The 15,928-nt window shown below is 51.9% G+C and overlaps 1 protein-coding gene across 3 annotated transcripts in view; it reads right to left on the bottom strand.

The window, feature by feature from the left end:
• The window catches only part of SFSWAP (splicing factor SWAP), a gene marked incomplete at both ends in the record, with an annotated part of 55,939 nt that extends 40,630 nt beyond the window's left edge, over window positions 1-15,309 (bottom strand). For all 3 annotated transcript variants that reach the window (XM_080717720.1, XM_080717721.1, XM_080717722.1), the window contains 6 exons: window positions 1,053-1,165; window positions 2,390-2,615; window positions 8,060-8,145; window positions 11,818-11,949; window positions 12,529-12,698; window positions 15,092-15,309. In XM_080717720.1, coding sequence (XP_080573846.1) covers window positions 1,053-1,165; window positions 2,390-2,615; window positions 8,060-8,145; window positions 11,818-11,949; window positions 12,529-12,698; window positions 15,092-15,309 — 945 coding nt within the window. The remainder of the gene's footprint in view (window positions 1-1,052; window positions 1,166-2,389; window positions 2,616-8,059; window positions 8,146-11,817; window positions 11,950-12,528; window positions 12,699-15,091) is intronic.
• Window positions 15,310-15,928: the final 619 nt, after the last annotated feature.

The raw sequence follows: 15,928 nt of genomic DNA, 5'->3' as shown, positions 1-15,928 counted from the left end.
TGAGGGCGTGGGGAGGGAATGTGCATGCCTGCTGACGTGAGTGGGTACCACTGGACCCACCCCGCGGCACTGGACACTTCCCCTGGCAGCCTCGTCTCACCTCTGAAACTCTGTCTTCCTAACTCCCCGAGTGGCCGCCAGCCTGCCATCTCTCTTGCTCCTGCCCGAGTGCCTCCTAGCCCCTCCTGCGGTTCAGGCTGGCACCCCACAGCCCAGACCTCGGAGGCCCCAACTCACTGCGGCCCACGCCCATCCTGACTGTGCCCAATCTTGTCAGATCTTGGGGCTAAGCAGCTGGCCTGGCTGGCACGTGGATGGGAAGGCCGCAGAGGCACCGAGTGAGAAGACGGCTCTGACCATGACTAAGTAGGAAGGAGAGAGTGTGACGACCACCTACCCTAGCAAAGGTTTAAGGGCCAAGCTCCAGCCCCTCCTTAGAGGGGCTTCTGATGTCTAATCAACAGCTCTTAGCGGCCAATCAATCGAGACTCATTCCCCCCAGATCAGCCACACTGCAAGACTGTGGAAAACCAGAAGCTGAGATCCCACCGATTTGTTCTACCTCCCAAAGGCAGACTGCTGCAGAGTGCGCCTCGTGCCAGGGCGCCCTCGTGGGGATGAAGGCAGGCCAGAATGAGGACAGCTGTCTGAGCTGGCTGTGCTGGCCCACATCTGTAATCGCAGTACCTGGGCAGCTGAAGCAGCGAGGCTCTCAGAAACTTAGCAAGAAACCATTTCCAATTAAGAAAGAAAATGTGTCTGTGGCACGGGTGGAGCTCGGAGGTAGAATGGCCCTGGGTCCACCCCAGACCCACCAAAAAAAAAAAAAAAAAAAAAAAAGAGAAACAACTTGTTTGTTGGAACGATAACATAGATTTGCAGGAAATGAAGGAAGCACGTTCTTTGCCACTAAACAGAACACAAGCGCGCAGGAAACACCCCGGTGCCACGTTCCAACCACGAGTGCCGGAGCACCAGGCTCGGTTTTCCAAATGGAATTAGCAGCAATCCTGCCACAGCGCAGAGCGCACAGCCAACCTCGAGACAGAGACCTTCATCAACTCCTCAAGGCGGCTGCTCTTCTTGGAGGCGAAGAGAGACGGATGCAGGTAGTTCCCGTCTTCCTCCTCATCCTCATCTTCATTGTCAGAGTTTGCCCCTGGCTCTGAAACCGAAATCACATTTCAAGATTTTGTTGCACCTGTATGTACATGTACAAGGTATCACACTGTACTCTGTAAATACATACAACTAAAATAAGAATTAGCCTGGGTGACGTAGCGCATGCCTATGATCCCTACTGGGAGGCCGAGACAGGAAGATTGAAGGTTCAAGGACAGCTTCACACAAGATTTTGGTGTACTGTAGGAAAAGTAGCACAAATAAGAGGTCATGCAAAAACTCAGAAGCAGACAAGGGCAGAACCACCAATGGTCGTTTCTTGGCTGCCTGTCCACACCTGTGGAAGAATCCCTGTGGTCACCCCAGTTGTTAAGAACCAGAGAGAAAGGAACACAAGCCTTGGCACTGCCACCGCTCTCTGGCACTGACTAGTCTGGGGGCACTATAAAAGCATCTGTTTTCACTAATAATAAGAAAGAAGTGAAAATCTTACTGATTTATCAAAGTAAACTAACAGCATCAGAAATTTTTTTAAAAAGAACAGGCTGGATGTGGTGGCACACACCTGTAATCCCTTAATCCCTAGTACTCAAGAGGCAGAGACAGGAAAATCGCAGGTTTGAGGCCAGCCTCAGGTACTTAGTGAAACCCTGTTTCAAAATAAAGAATAAAAACGGGGCTGGGGGTGTAGCTTGGAGACAGAGTGTCCCTGGGTTCAAAAAACAAAAACAAAAACAAAAACAACAACAACAAAAAAAGGAAAGACAAAAGTGCTGGAAGGACGGACATCTGCGGAGGAGGCGCTGCTGGCCAGTCAGGCTCAGGCCGGGCTTGCCCAGCTCTGGGGGAATCTTATAGGACTGACTCAAGACCCGTTTCAGCTGAAGAGAACAAGTGTCAATGAAAGACGACACCCGCACGTCATCAAAAGAATTCTAAATAGAGACATAAAAAACAACAGCTGCAGCAGATGATCCAGGCGAAGTGAACCAGATCCATCTCGGTGGAGTGCACGATTTAACGTCACTGTGCTGAACGCTGGTGTGAGCATCCAAGCTGGTAGATAACTGACAGAGTACGAAACCCACTGTTCTCTACCACATGTTAAGAAGGTGAAATGAGAGGAAACCCGTCCAACCCAGACGCGCCACTTGGGTGGCATCAACGCTTAAGCAGATGTTAAGCATCTGTACACGGGTGCCGGCAGGTTGAGGAGGCACCCCACCCCCACCCCAGGCCGCTTGCTGCGGCAGGCAGGCATACGTACTCTTCTTCTCCTCGCTCCTGCTGTCCGCCAGCGCTGTGTAGCGCCCCTCCTTCATCGCTTTCTGGATGAATTTGTAGTAGGGGTTGAGGTAGTGGTCGAAGCGCAAGAAGTCGAACTGGGAGTTGCGCGCCTGCTTGGCCTTCAGCATGATCTCAAACTGCGCCCCCTGCTTGCACACGAAGCTGGCCGTGCGTTCGATGATGGCGTGCATCTTGGCGGTCGGTGGCTGCGGAAGCACACAGGCTCGCGTCACCAGCTCGCCCTCGCCTCTTGCCGCACGACTCAGTAAGAGGCAGCGCCGGCCTGCTGCGCCCGGCATGTCCGGCGGTCAGAGGCGGCCATGGGAGGCCAGGCTGCGGCCCCACCTGCCCACCTCCCACTCGGTGCCCGCCCGCCACAGCCAGCTCACACACGCACACACACCCTGCCAGGCCAAAAGCTGTAAGCCACAAGTCTAAGACGCTTTTCGTATCAGCAAAGACACAAACGCTAGGAAATTATATGGAAATAAGCTGTAAATTATTCTCATTAACAACAAGTGGCTAAGAATTCAAGACGCTTACTGTAATTTTAGAGCTTCACCCTTCATAAAATAGAAATGGCTTAATTTTCAAATTTAATTTCTGCATTAATAATGTCCTTCACACTTAAGAAGGATGAATGCCTATAATTAAAGTTATTTATTTATGGCACTGAGGACTGAAGCCAGAGGATTCTACCTCTGAGCTATACAACCAGTCTTTTTTGTTGCTGTTATATTATTATTTTTTAGATTTCACTCCTGCATCGTTTATTTCTAGTGGTCAATGCACTTGAATTACAGATCTGAGTTAACTGAACTAGCTTTTTGGCTGTAAGTTTTTCTGTTTTTGTAATTAGTTTAGGCAGCGATCATCATGACTATGAACTGGGAAAAGGGTTTTAAAACTGCCAGTGTAAGTAGCGCTGCAGTCTCATATGAAGTGTCTCTCTCTCTCTCTCTCTCTCTCTCTCTCTCTTTTTACTTTACAATAAGATAAACTAGATTATTTTATTTTGAAACAGGGTCTCACTTGGTTGCTAAGAGTCTTGTTAAGTTGCTGATACTGGTCTTGAACCTGAGATTCTTTTGTCTCAGCCTCCCAAGTACCGGAATTACAGGTGTGCTAATTACAAAGCCTGGCTAATTAAGTTATTTAGATCTCTGGCTAAATTCAAGTCCATTTTCTTTCTTTCTTTTTTTTTTTGGTGGCACTAGGGATGGAACCCAGGGTCAGTCTACCTCTGAGCTATACCCCAACCCTATTTTTTATTCTTTATTTTGAAACAGGGTTTCACTGAGTTGCAGGGCCTAAGTAGCTGAGGCGGCCTGCAAACCTCGATCTTCCTGTCTCAGCTTCCCAAATGCTGAGATTACAAGTGCGTGCCACCACGCCCAGCTTCAAATCCATGTCAAAGGCCCATTATGCATTAAAAAATGGACTCTGACGCGCATTTTCATTGGCTTTGGTTAAACAGGTTCTTTTTTTTTTGGTACTGAAGATCGAACCCAGGGCGCTGGGCGTTCTACCTCCAAGCAACACTTGGTGTTTTCTCTCTCCCCCTTTTAAAAATATTTTTGAGACAGAGTCTTGCTAAGTTTCTGAGGCTGGCCTTAAACCTGTGATTCTCCTGTCTCAAACTCCCACACACAGCAATTACAGACAGATCCGTGCCTACAAATTTTTTTTTAAAAAACTATATACTTCATAAACATGTTAACTAATGATCACTTCAGAATAATATTCCTTAAAGGAAAACATGATCTCACCCAGAGCAGGCTCTATTGACCAGTCAACCCGCTGCTCTCAAATGTCTAGAAATAGGCCCATTAATGACAGGTGCCATGACTGCAGTGGTTAAAAAGCAATGTGCAAGGTTGGGAGTGGCGACGCACACCTGTAATCCTACTGGGAGGCTAGGTGGGAGGCTGAGGAAGGAGGATTGCAGGTTTGAGGACAGCCTTAGCAAGTAGTGAGATTCCCATCAACCTAGCAAGACCCTGTTTCAAAATAAAAATAAAGCCACTCTTTGCATTTTTATCATGCAGGCTTTAGACAAATCCTTCCACTTAGAACATCTCAAGGACACCTTAAAGACACCGCTGGCAGGGCCTGATCATACGGCTCAGTGTGGAGGGCGCTCGGCAAGCCACGGCCCTGGGCTTGGTCCCCAGGCCGCAGAGCAACAGGACAAGGGGAAGCAGCCAACGTGGTGTGCACAGGCCGCCAGGAGGGCTGAACGGGGGCTCCTCACTCCGTCAGCAGGCTCTGCGTGCACCGCACATGCTGGCCGGGGTGAGGCCCCAAGCCAGGAGCCCAGTGCCAGGAGACTGAAGGCGGGCGGCAGGGAGGCAGGTGGCACAGTAAGAAAGTCGGGACCTCAGTGGGGACCCCAGGTGCAGCCGGGGAGGCCTCCTCCTCCATCAGAGGGAAAAGACAACTCAAATGGGAAAACAAAACCCCAATAGCAGGAAGCACAGAAAAGGTTTTCAATCTCATGGGAGCGGCAAAGGCCTTCCAAGGTACGCTTTGAAGCTCCGCGGCCACAAGAAGAGGCGCGCGGAGGCCAGCAGCACACCGCCGGGGGCTCCTGAGGGACCGCGCTCCACGAGGGCAGGCTCCTCAGTCCTCACAGCGGGAAGGGCAGCCCGCGGGCCCATGCGCACCACAGTGCCCAGGGGTGACGGAGGAGCGGCCACCTGGCTGGACCCAGGCCCAACCCTACCTGCTGGCACAGTGCAACATCTGATCTCTACGTGATTCTCAGCTAGAACATGGGCAACAACTCTACCGGCCTCAGAGTCACTGTAAGCACGAAGTGAGAAACAAGCCAGAAGCACTTTGCACAGCGCACGGCAAGGAGCACGTGGCAGTAAGTGCTTACTGCTCGTTATTTTTAACCTAAGAGACTGAGACGTTACACAACAGCAACTAGAGGTCAAGCTGCTTCCCCTTTCCCTTGGTCCTTAGAGGCCTCCCCAGAAATACAGGAACAGCCCGCTGGCTCGCAGGACCTCTGGGCACCACCACAGCCTGTGCTGGGGAGAGGCAGGTGCACAGGACCTGGGCACTGGGCAGACATGACGTGCGGCTCGAGCACATCTCTCTGGGCTCAGGACATGACATGTGGCTCGAGCACATCCCTCTGGGCTCAGAACGCCATCTGTGCCACCCGCAGCATCTCGGGAGGGCGAGGAGGCGGATGGGAAGGGGGCCGAGTAGCAGACCCCACCTGCTAGCCTAGCTGCTCCTGCACAGCACAGCAGGCACGGCCAGGCAGGGGCACAGGAGAGGAAGGCAGGCGGGCAGACAGGTGCCTGGGTCCCTGGGAAGGGGACAGATGACTAAATGCACCCTGTGGGTCACAGGATGGTGCACAATGGCACAAACGGAGGAAGAACGGGCCCTGCTGGCCATAAGCCAAAGAGCGCACGCATGGCGTCATCATAAAAAGCCAAAAATAAAGACGCCAGATGCCAAAGCGCTCAAGTCTGGGCGGGCAGGGGCTGCGCGGGTCTGTGGTAGCTCAGTGGAGGAGACGCCCCGCCCCACTGCCCGTGACTTCCTAAAGGTTCTGGCTCAACAGGTGGTTTAGAGACAGCACCGCCCAGCCTTCCCTGCGGTGGCTCACACCTGCCTGCCCACCACCGCAGCCGCCTGTCTCCCACACATTATGACGCCGCCATAACGGGAGGGGAAGGCGCGGGCCACATCACCCAAACATGGCTTCCTCCGGGTGCACTCGCCCCTTGTCAGGGCACCCAGGGGACAGCGGAGCGGGGCTACACAGCAAGGCTCCTGCCCTCTGCTGGGTGGCTGGCCAATGCTCTTGGTGCCGGCAGACTCTGAGGCAGCTGAGCGAGGCTTACTTTGGCCAAGAAAGCACCATTCAGTATTTTGGTAGAAACTAAAGCAACAAAATTCCATTGTACCTCTGCCTTCTATTTGCACACACTTAAAAAGGTTATTTTGTATCATAAATAAATAAAACTCCACATATTCAACCTTAAGCAAAACGTGGATTTGTAAGGCTTAACTTTGATGGCCGCTTGTGTAGAATGGATAGTATATTCCGGAACACTAAAGCATACCACCTATGCCAACACAGCAAACATTTATTAATGTAAGTCTTGGAATACCGAGTTTCACATACTTCCAGTCTTAGCCATAGCACAATGACCAATGGTTGGAAACGGAGAAGCCACCGTAAGTAGCAACTACACGAGGCAAACCCTGAGGGAGCCGGGCGTGGTGGGCACGCCTGTCATCCCAGCATTTGGGAGGCTAAGACCGGAGGATCGCGGTCCGCGCCCAGCCTCAGCTACTTAGTGAGACCCTCAGCGACTCAGTGCGACCCGGTTTCAAAATAACGAATAAAAAATAGGGCAGGGGGGGTGTAGCTCGGAGGTCGAATGCCCCTGGGTTCCACCCCCAGACCCGCAAAAAAAAAAAAAAAAAAAAAAAGGAATGAGGGAGAGGACATGTAGGTGGGACGGGGAGAAGGGAAGGGCTGCTTTCCGCCCCTTCTGGCCACATAATAAAGGGCAGGAAGAAGGCGCAGTGTGCTGTGGTAGGGTGGCGGCGGCAGCAGTGAGCCGGAAGCCGTGTGGACTCCGGAGTGGTGCGGCGTCTACCACTCCCTAGTGATTCAGGAGCTGGGCGCCCGTCTGTGGCACTGCAGCCAGCCAGGAGCGCACCAAGGAAAGCCCGCTGCTGAGCATGAATACTCCCGATGTGTACAAGCAACAGAGACTTTTTTTTTTTTTTGGGTGGTACTGGGGTTCCTGGAAGCCCTTCTACCTCCGGGCTACACTCCCAGACCTATTTTTACATTTTAATTTGGAAACAGGATCTCCTAAGCCAGCGCGCGCAGCTGGCTTCGAACCTGCGCGATCCTCCTGTCTCTGCCTCCCAAGCGCGGGGATTACAAGCCTGCGCCACCACGCCCGGCAACAGAGACGTTTTAAATATCCTAATGCACGTATAAAATCCCCAAAAGCCCAGTGACTCAAGCAGGCAGAAGAGCCAAGACGGAAAGCCTGAGTTCCAGCCTGCCATTTGACTTTAAACCATCTCATGGCGGTGTGTGTGTGTGTGTGAGTGTGTGTGTGTAGACGCCGTGCCATAGCGTTAGGCAGCGAGCAGTACACGAGGAGGAAACACAGAGAAAGCAGCTCAGCGCAGGGCCGAGAATGTAAAAATCCTATGACATATGTTCAGAAAGAAAAGATCTCCTGTGCTGGAATCCTGGGGGAGATCGAGGCTGAGCCCGACTCGGCCACAGGGCGCTCCACAACACAACTCCACCACGCCTTCCCCCTCAGCTGCAGGGACTAATCGTGGCAGAGGAAACTGCCCCCACAACATACATGACACGTCAGGTAACCACAAAAGCACGGCAGGCAAGTGGCGAGAGGCAGTGTGCTGAGGGCACTCCTGGGCGCCTGTCCTGAGTAGCGCTCTGTGGTCCAGCCTGGGCCTCCCGGGCCCCGCTGACCAGCGAGCCAGGTGTGTCTGCTGCCTCTGTGGGGAGCGAGCCTCTGCCCTATCAGCTCACAAGTAACTCTAGAGTGTGCGCCCAACAGCAGAGCAAGAGCGTGAGAATGAGTGGTGGTAAGGGCGCCGAGCGCCCGTGACCAAGGACACGTACCAGCTCCACATCAGAGGGGACGTGCAGCCCGGCAGGGGCGATGAAAGGCTCTTCATTCTCCTCCAAACTTTCAGCCTCAGTTTTTTCTGTAAAAAGAAAATTACAAACTTGAGAACAGTGACTAGGGAAGAAGGTGCCCACCAGCAGGAAACACCACCCGGGGGAAGAGCGGCGGGGAGCTTTCCCCAGTTCCTTTGTTACTACTTCTAAATACAATTTCAAAATTGGCCAACAGACAGGTGTGATGGCACACGCCTGTAATCCTAGTACTTGGCAGGCTGAGACAGGAGGATCATGGGCTTTTAGCCAGCCCCAGAAAATCAGCAAAACCCTCAACAACTTAGCGAGACTTTGTTTCAAAGTAAAACATGAAGTAGGACTGGGGGTGTAGCTCAGAGGTAGAATGCCCTTGGGTTTCTCAATCCTCACACTCACACACACACACACTCAAGCCTTCTTCACCTAAGCAAGCTACCTTTTCCCATATAAATTCTATTCCAATTTGTTAATAATGACTCATTTAATAAACATCTGTCTGCTTTGTGCTACACAACGTACCAGCATTCTGAATTCTAAGGGACCCAAATACATCCCAACAACTCAGGTGATTACCAATTAGCATAGAAAAACGTATAAAAATCAGCCTAAAACTTAAAAAAAACAGTATCTTAGAAGATTCCACCCTATTCAGTTTTTATTCTGAACAGTGACACTGTAGAAACAAATCCTTATACTCAAGGAATCTGGGCGGGCTTCACTGTACACAACAACTGGGGATTCTAGTTTGATGAGACGCAGGTGATTCCAAACTCAGGAGATGCTGAACAGCCTCTGTGTGCACCTGCTCTCGGCTAAGGCAGGGCGAGGGAGGCAGAGCCCAGCCGCTAAGGGCACCCTGGGACGAGCGGCCCTGTTGTTCAGCCCCAGCGACCAGATCACAGAGCGGAACTGGAAGGTACTGGAATCGTTTCAGAGATTCTTCTACTGGCAGAATGCCAAGTAACAACTTAAGCTTTTGCAAACAAAACTTCCTTGGGAACGAGGCCAGGGATATATGTTTACAAACATTTTTTTTTTTTTTTTTTTTTTTTTTTTTTTACTATTTTCCTAAAGCAAATGAGTAATGAAAACTCCATTTACTCAAATAGTCTTCCCTTAATGCTAAACTGCTCCCAACAGCTTAAAGGCACTCTAACTGAAAGGGCTGCTTGGGATAGATAGGTTACATGGATTTTTTTCTACTCTTAACGTGCCTCAATTTATAGAAAACCCGGGTTAGAAGCATAAAATAAAGACCAGTGCAACAAACTCAGATCCAAATAACCTTTTCTTATTAAAATAATGGCTATATAGTGAAGAAAACTGTGCCGTGTACTGAGCACGGTGCTACAGGAAGGAGAGGAGGCGCGAGGCTGCAGCTCACACGCCGTCAGCTGCACCGGAGGCTTTGAGCACTGAAAACTGCTGAAACCAACAATCCCAAAACGAAGAAATACTGACATGTGGATGATTTAAAAAGTTAATTAGCCTATCAATTTATTGATTTTTGTGGTACTGGGGATTGAGCCCCGGGGATTTCTACCTCTGAGTTACATCCCAGCCCTATTTTATTTTGTAAAAGGATCTCACTAGGTTGATGAAAGTCTCACTATTTGCTGAGGCTGTCCTCAAGCCTGCGATCCTTCTATCACAGTCTCCCAAGTACTAGAATTATAGGTGTGTGCCACCATGCCCAGCTTAATTTTACTTTAAAATAATGTGATAAGCTGAGTGTGATGGGCATGCTTGTAGTCCCAGCTCCTGGGTAGACTGAAGCAGGATGAGTGCAGGTCCAAGGCCTCAGAAACTCTGAGGCCTTGTCTCAAAATAAAACAAGGGCGGAGATGTTACTCAGTGGTACAGTGACCTGGGTTTGAGTCCCAGTGTTAAAAAGAAAAAATTTCAAACTGAATTTGACCGTCAGAAGAAAGGTGTTTTATTTGTATCAGTGCAACTAAACAAAAGTCAAGCTGTAGACGGGCGTGGTGGTGTACACTTGGTGATACAGTACTTGGGAGGCTGGAACAGGCAGATTGCAGGTTTGAGACCAGCCACAGAAATGGAGTGACAGCCTGCTTCAAAATACAAAATTAAAAGAGCGGGAGCTCAGAGGTAGAACACCATGGGTTCAATCTCTTAATAACACACACACACACACACACACACACACACACACACGTCAAGTGTAAGTTTCTAATGAGCCCAAAATCCATTAACAAGTTAATCAGCACATAAGGCAGAGGTCTGAGAACATGATGTTAGAAAGAACAGAGTAACATCGTAACATACAGAGAAGACTTCATGCTAAGAGAAAGCACACCAAGTCACAAACTCAGCTCTGTAACCAAGTTTACAGCCAACTGGCCACTAACCACTGATGCCACGACCCAAATCTAGGGCAGGAAGAGAACACTGCCTGCGAGACGCTGGCCCCCAGCAGCCGCGCCAAGGGCCCTGCTGTGCTCCAGCAAACCGTGCCCGCGTGTGCCTGGCGGCTGGGCCTTGGCCTGGTGTGCCCAGGCCTCGTCTAGAGCATCGGGAAGACGATGTGATGATGAGCTTTCTAAAGATTACTGCTGACATCTTGAGACAGACACATGACCTCTATGTATTTCAAATCTTCACTTGTGAACTGGTGATAGAATGTACGTGTATCTTTGTTCTGATACAATACGCCATGGATTTAGCCAGGTGTGGTGGCACACACTAGTCATCCTAATACTTGGGAGGCTGAGACAGGAGGATCCGGCTTGCAGCCAGCCTCAGCTACTTAGTGAGGCCCTCTGCAACTTAGTGAGACTCTCTTTCAAAATAAAGAATAAAAAATCCTGTTGAAGGTATAGCTCGGAGGTAGAATGCCCCTAGGTTCAATCCCTAGCACCACAATCCCACCCCCACCCCCACAATAAGAAAGAGAAAAGGGCTAAGAATGTAGTTCAGTGGCAGAAGGACCCGGGGTTCAATCCCTAGTACCACAAAAAGAAAAAACAAAGCTATGGATTTAAAGCATAAATAATATACACCGTCCAGGGACAAGACAACAAAACCAGAACGGTCTAGAATCCTAAAGAAGATAACCTATTCTGGAAAAACAAACGGGTGCTTATTCCTGCCTCCCTTCCTTCTTTGTTTTTTATGGTACTGGGTATTGAACCCAGGGGTCTTCTACCACTGAGTTACATCTCTGGCCTCCCTCTCCCCTTATTTTTTAGGACAGAGTCTTGCTAGTTGCTCAGGCTGGCCTCAAACTTGTGATCCTCCTGCTTCAGCCTCCCTGCGAGCTAGGATTTCGGGTGTGTGCCACCAAGACTGGCAAAATGAGCACTTACTTCTTGAACCTGCAAGATTTCCAGCACTTTAAAACCTCTGCAAGCCGGGCGTGGGGGCGCACGCTCATCATCCCAGCATTCGGGAGGCTGAGACCGGAGGATCGTGGTTCACAGACAGCCTCAGCTACTTAGTGAGGCCCTCTGCAACTCAGTGAGACCCGGTTTCAAAATAAAGAATAAAAAATAGGGCGGGGCAGTAGCTCGGAGGTTGAATGCCCCCTGGGTTCCATCCCCAGACACGCCAAAAAAGTAAAAAGTAAAAAATAAATAAAATAAAACCCCTCTGCAAGACACTTGGGTCCGGAAGCCGGCACAGCACGGCGAGCGTCAGGTGTCTAGTAACTCTCGGCTTCATCCCCCAAGGCGGCGCACTCGCCGGCAGGCGCCCACCTCTCTGCTTTGAAGGCTCCTCCTCCTCCGTCGGCTCCGACGGGTCGTAATAGTCGCTGCCGTACGTGAAGCCCACGGCGCTGTAGCTCCCGTCCTCTGCCAGCGCCTCGCTCAATCGCTTATACTCTTCCTCTTGAATAAAAACACGACTTCAGTTAGCAAAACTGGGAGTCCACTGAGGAAACTTACACATTTCTAAAGGGATGGCTACCACAAAGCACACAACGCTCCTTTCCAACCTCGTTTTGAGGCAAGACCATTTCTAAAAACGCACTCTCTACCTATCAACCAATCTGCGCCTCTGCCCACACACGTTTACCCAGACAGCAGAACACACATCTCTGTGCACGCTTCTTCCTGCTGAGGGAATGTTGGGATTAAGAACTGTATTAAAGATGGTTAGGGCAAAGACAAGAACATCAATGTGGTTCATACGATACTGTTAAAGGAGAACAGTTAAAGAGTTTGGTTTGGTTTTTGTTTTTTCAAATCCCAGTCTGCCCTCAAAAGCTGGGACAGTTCTTTGTGGCTCTATATATAAACTATCCTGAGGTCCTCTCAGAACGCAAAGACGCCTGTTTTTCCAATCCACTGGGTACTGTCAAGATAATATCAGAAAGAGTGAGTATAAAAAAAATGAATGGGAGTAAATTTTTAAATACTTAAAATTTTAAAAAGTTGTGTCTGAAGTAAGTCTTTCTTGAGCAGTACCTTGCCTTGCCTCCTCCTCAAGCAAGTCCGTATGCAAGGCTAAATACCTCTCTTCATCACACAGCGCCTCTACCCGCGCCTCCTCTTCAGACAGCTGGTAGTCTCTGTTCCAAGTGGCGTACTCGGCGTCGTACGCAGAGAGGTCATGCAGGTGACCACGCCCATCGTATCTGTAATGCGAACACGCTGGTCAGCAGACGGAAGTCACCGCCTAGGCTGGTGGCGTGTGGCACTCTAGGTACATACTTACCAATCAAAACAACGAGGTAAAAGTATTAAAAGAAAGGTAAAACTCCTCTCAGATTTATATTTAACTCGGCTAGTCAAATCTCGCCTACTTTTAAGCTCAAGTTATCTTAACAAAGCGTAAACTCCCTTCTAGAGCAATGGTAAGACTTATGACTAAAGGCAGACAACCCTTTAAGGCACGAGTGGCCCACTTCACTAGCCGCTCTCACCGTCTATGGTTTGCTCAACCATTCAATACCACTTGCAAAAAAAAAAAAAAAAATCATTTTCTTTCTGAAAAGTTAAATATCTTACATAGCTTACATTCACACAAACTGAATACATAAATACCTATCCGTAAGAACCAAACGGTCGAAATTTCCTCGCTTCTTTCTGCTAGTCCCGAACTCTCAGGAGAAATCTTCATCAAAGAAACTTGCGTCCATTGGAGGTAAAATCTTGGCTAGGCTCGCCCCTAGCCACTGGCTGAGGAAAGAAGTGCTGGGTTACGTGGTAGAGAGACACACAAAGGAACAGTGACATATACGTGCAGTTTAAGGAGGTTCACTGGAAACCGGCAAAGCCACTAGACGCGGGTCAGCACTTCCACTCTTGCTATCCCAGGAAGTGACAGGAGACAGGTCATGTTTCTCTTGCATGGACCCATGGGCACTTTACCCACTCGAGAATAAGAACAGCACTTTCTGCTATGCTTTTAACATGAAAGACTGAGGAAGATGCAGTCAATGCACAGTCAGATGATGAGTGAGTCGGCTGGTAATTTTGACTTAAAGCACTGATTCGGGGTTGCAGAAACAAATAGAGAGCGACAAACAAAAGTCTGCCTACTTCACTGATGCTGGCTTCTGTGATGGAGACCAAATGAGCAGGGGAAAAGGGCGCTGACGGGGATAAAAAAAAAAAGCCAAAAATTCCAGGGAACCCAAATGATTGCATTTTATTAAAGTTTAAAATTAGTTTTACTTTGACGTAAACCTCCTTAACTTACAAACGTAACTATCATTTTAGAGTATTATCCATGCGCATGTGCAGTGTCTGCTCCCCACCAGTTCTGGGAGACCTAGCTCACGGCATGTACAGGACGGTGGCGAGCCTGCGTAAAGAGCTGAGACTTCAGCAGAGCTCACCCAACCGCAACAACACAAGTCACAGGTGACACCCTGGAAAGCAAGCCGGATAACCCGGCAACGTCATTCCATGTGAGCGCAGTTCAAAGGCACAGGACGTCTGAGCAGCACGTGGAGCCAGCAGACCCAGAGCTGAGCTGATCTGCAACCCTCCCTTCTCCAGTTCTTGCTTCCTAGGGCTACCTCCAAGCAGAAACGTCAGGGATGGAAAAGGCCTATTTGGTCATTAATGTGTCCATTCTGGCCAGCTCAGAGGTCATCCCTACAGTCATGTTCCAGGGCTCTGCAGAATCCAGTTCTAATCGTCTCGGATGATGGGCTTCCTTCACTGGAGAGACTATTCCACAGATTAATGGCTGGTCACAGTTAGCCTTTCAGTCCCGGCCCCAGAGGAAGCGTTGCCCAACCAGCAAAACAAAAACAAAAAAACCCAAAGCCCAGTGAGGAGGGGGAAAGGAAAGAAGGACCGAAAAGGCGAGAGAGGGGGGCACAAACAACCGACATCATGTAATGCTATGCCATCCTTTTCAAATCAGACACCTTCAGAAACACCCCATCCCGGCCCCTCCGCCCACAGTCGCACAACACCTGGGGGTGATGACCGCAAGTGGGTGTGATTTGAAAAGGGGCAAGTGGGGAGCCCAGCTCCACCCTTCGGTTTTAGGAGACGGTGAAACCGGCCCTAGGAACACTACCCCTTAAGAGCAAGGTCAGGGTCCGCCCGGCGGCAGACCGGCTTCCAACTTCACCCGCTACCTCAAGTCTGTCAAAGGGTCGGGTTATCCCGGGGAGGGGCTGCCCGCTGGGGGCGTCAAAAGTCCTGCCAGGCTCAGGCTAGCTCACAGGGTCCCCAAGAGGCGCCCAAGCCTCAGCGCGCGGCGCTTCGGAGGAACAAAAGCGCGCTCCTGGGCTGCCTCCCGCACGGGGGGCCTGGGCGGCTTCCCCCGCGGGGTCGAGGGCTGCGGGCGCAGACGATCCCTCCGGCGACGGGCGCGGCGCCGGCTCCGGCCGGAGCCTTAGGGCGGGTTTCACCGTCCCCTCCCCGAGCGCCGGCGCACGTGGGGCGGGGAGGCCCCGCGCCCCCGGCCCCACCAAACCCCTTCAGTGGTCCTGGCCATCTAGTCAACATCGGGCGAAATCAAGCGGGCGAGGGAGGGGAGGGTCGGCGGGTGGGGGGCGGAACCGACCTGTCGATGAGGAGCTTGTGGTCCCCCATCCAGGGGATGAGGTGCTGTCCCTGTTCCTGGGCCAGGGCCCGCTCGTCGTCCCGGAACAGCTTGCAGGCATAGCCAAAAACCAGCAGCTCCACTCGGCTGCCCGCACCGCCGGCGCCGCCGGGCCCGGCCTCCTCCTTCGCGCCGCCCTTCCTCTCCGGCTTGGCGCGGCCCCCGCCCGCGCCGTACATGACAGCGTCCCCGGCGTCCGGGCCGGTCCTCCGCTGGGCCGCGCGACGTCCCCGAAGCCTCTCCTGGCCTACCCCCTCAGTCAAAGGCGCCGCACCGCGGCCGCAACCTCAGCTCCGCCGCCATGGCAGGCCACAAAATGGAGGACGCGCGACTTCCGGCGGCGGAACCGCACTTCCGGTCGCCGCGGCGGCAGATTCGCCACGCGGCGGGGCCGTCGGGGCCGCTGGAAAATAGTCGGGCCCTCGGTTTCGCGCTCAGAGGCGCCGCCCCGACCCCGGGCGCGGCTCTCAGGGAGCGTGGCTTCGTTTCGGATTTTTCCCGAGGCGCCGCGAGCGCGACGAAAGTGCGGCGGGGGAGCGCGCGCCCGCTCCGCGGAGGCCGGCGCGCGCGGGGGCGTCTGGGCCGGCGCCGACGGCGGGCGGGGCGCGGGCCGGTGCCCCAGGCTGGCCGCTCTCCTCGGAAGGTTCCCCAGGAGGCTGTTAGAAGCCAGGGATCCATAAACACGTTCGGGCGGCGGAGTTGAGGCCCGGGGGCTGGGGGAGGCCTCGGCGGGGGCGGGAGGCCACGGTCCCAGCCCCCTCCCATGTCGTGGCTTGGAGGATGTTTCCTTCTGAGCTG

The sequence above is a fragment of the Muscardinus avellanarius genome, assembly GCF_963383645.1.
Source record: "Muscardinus avellanarius genome assembly, chromosome: 21".
Lineage (NCBI taxonomy): Eukaryota > Metazoa > Chordata > Mammalia > Rodentia > Gliridae > Muscardinus > Muscardinus avellanarius.
This window is presented reverse-complemented; position numbering and strand designations above follow the sequence as displayed.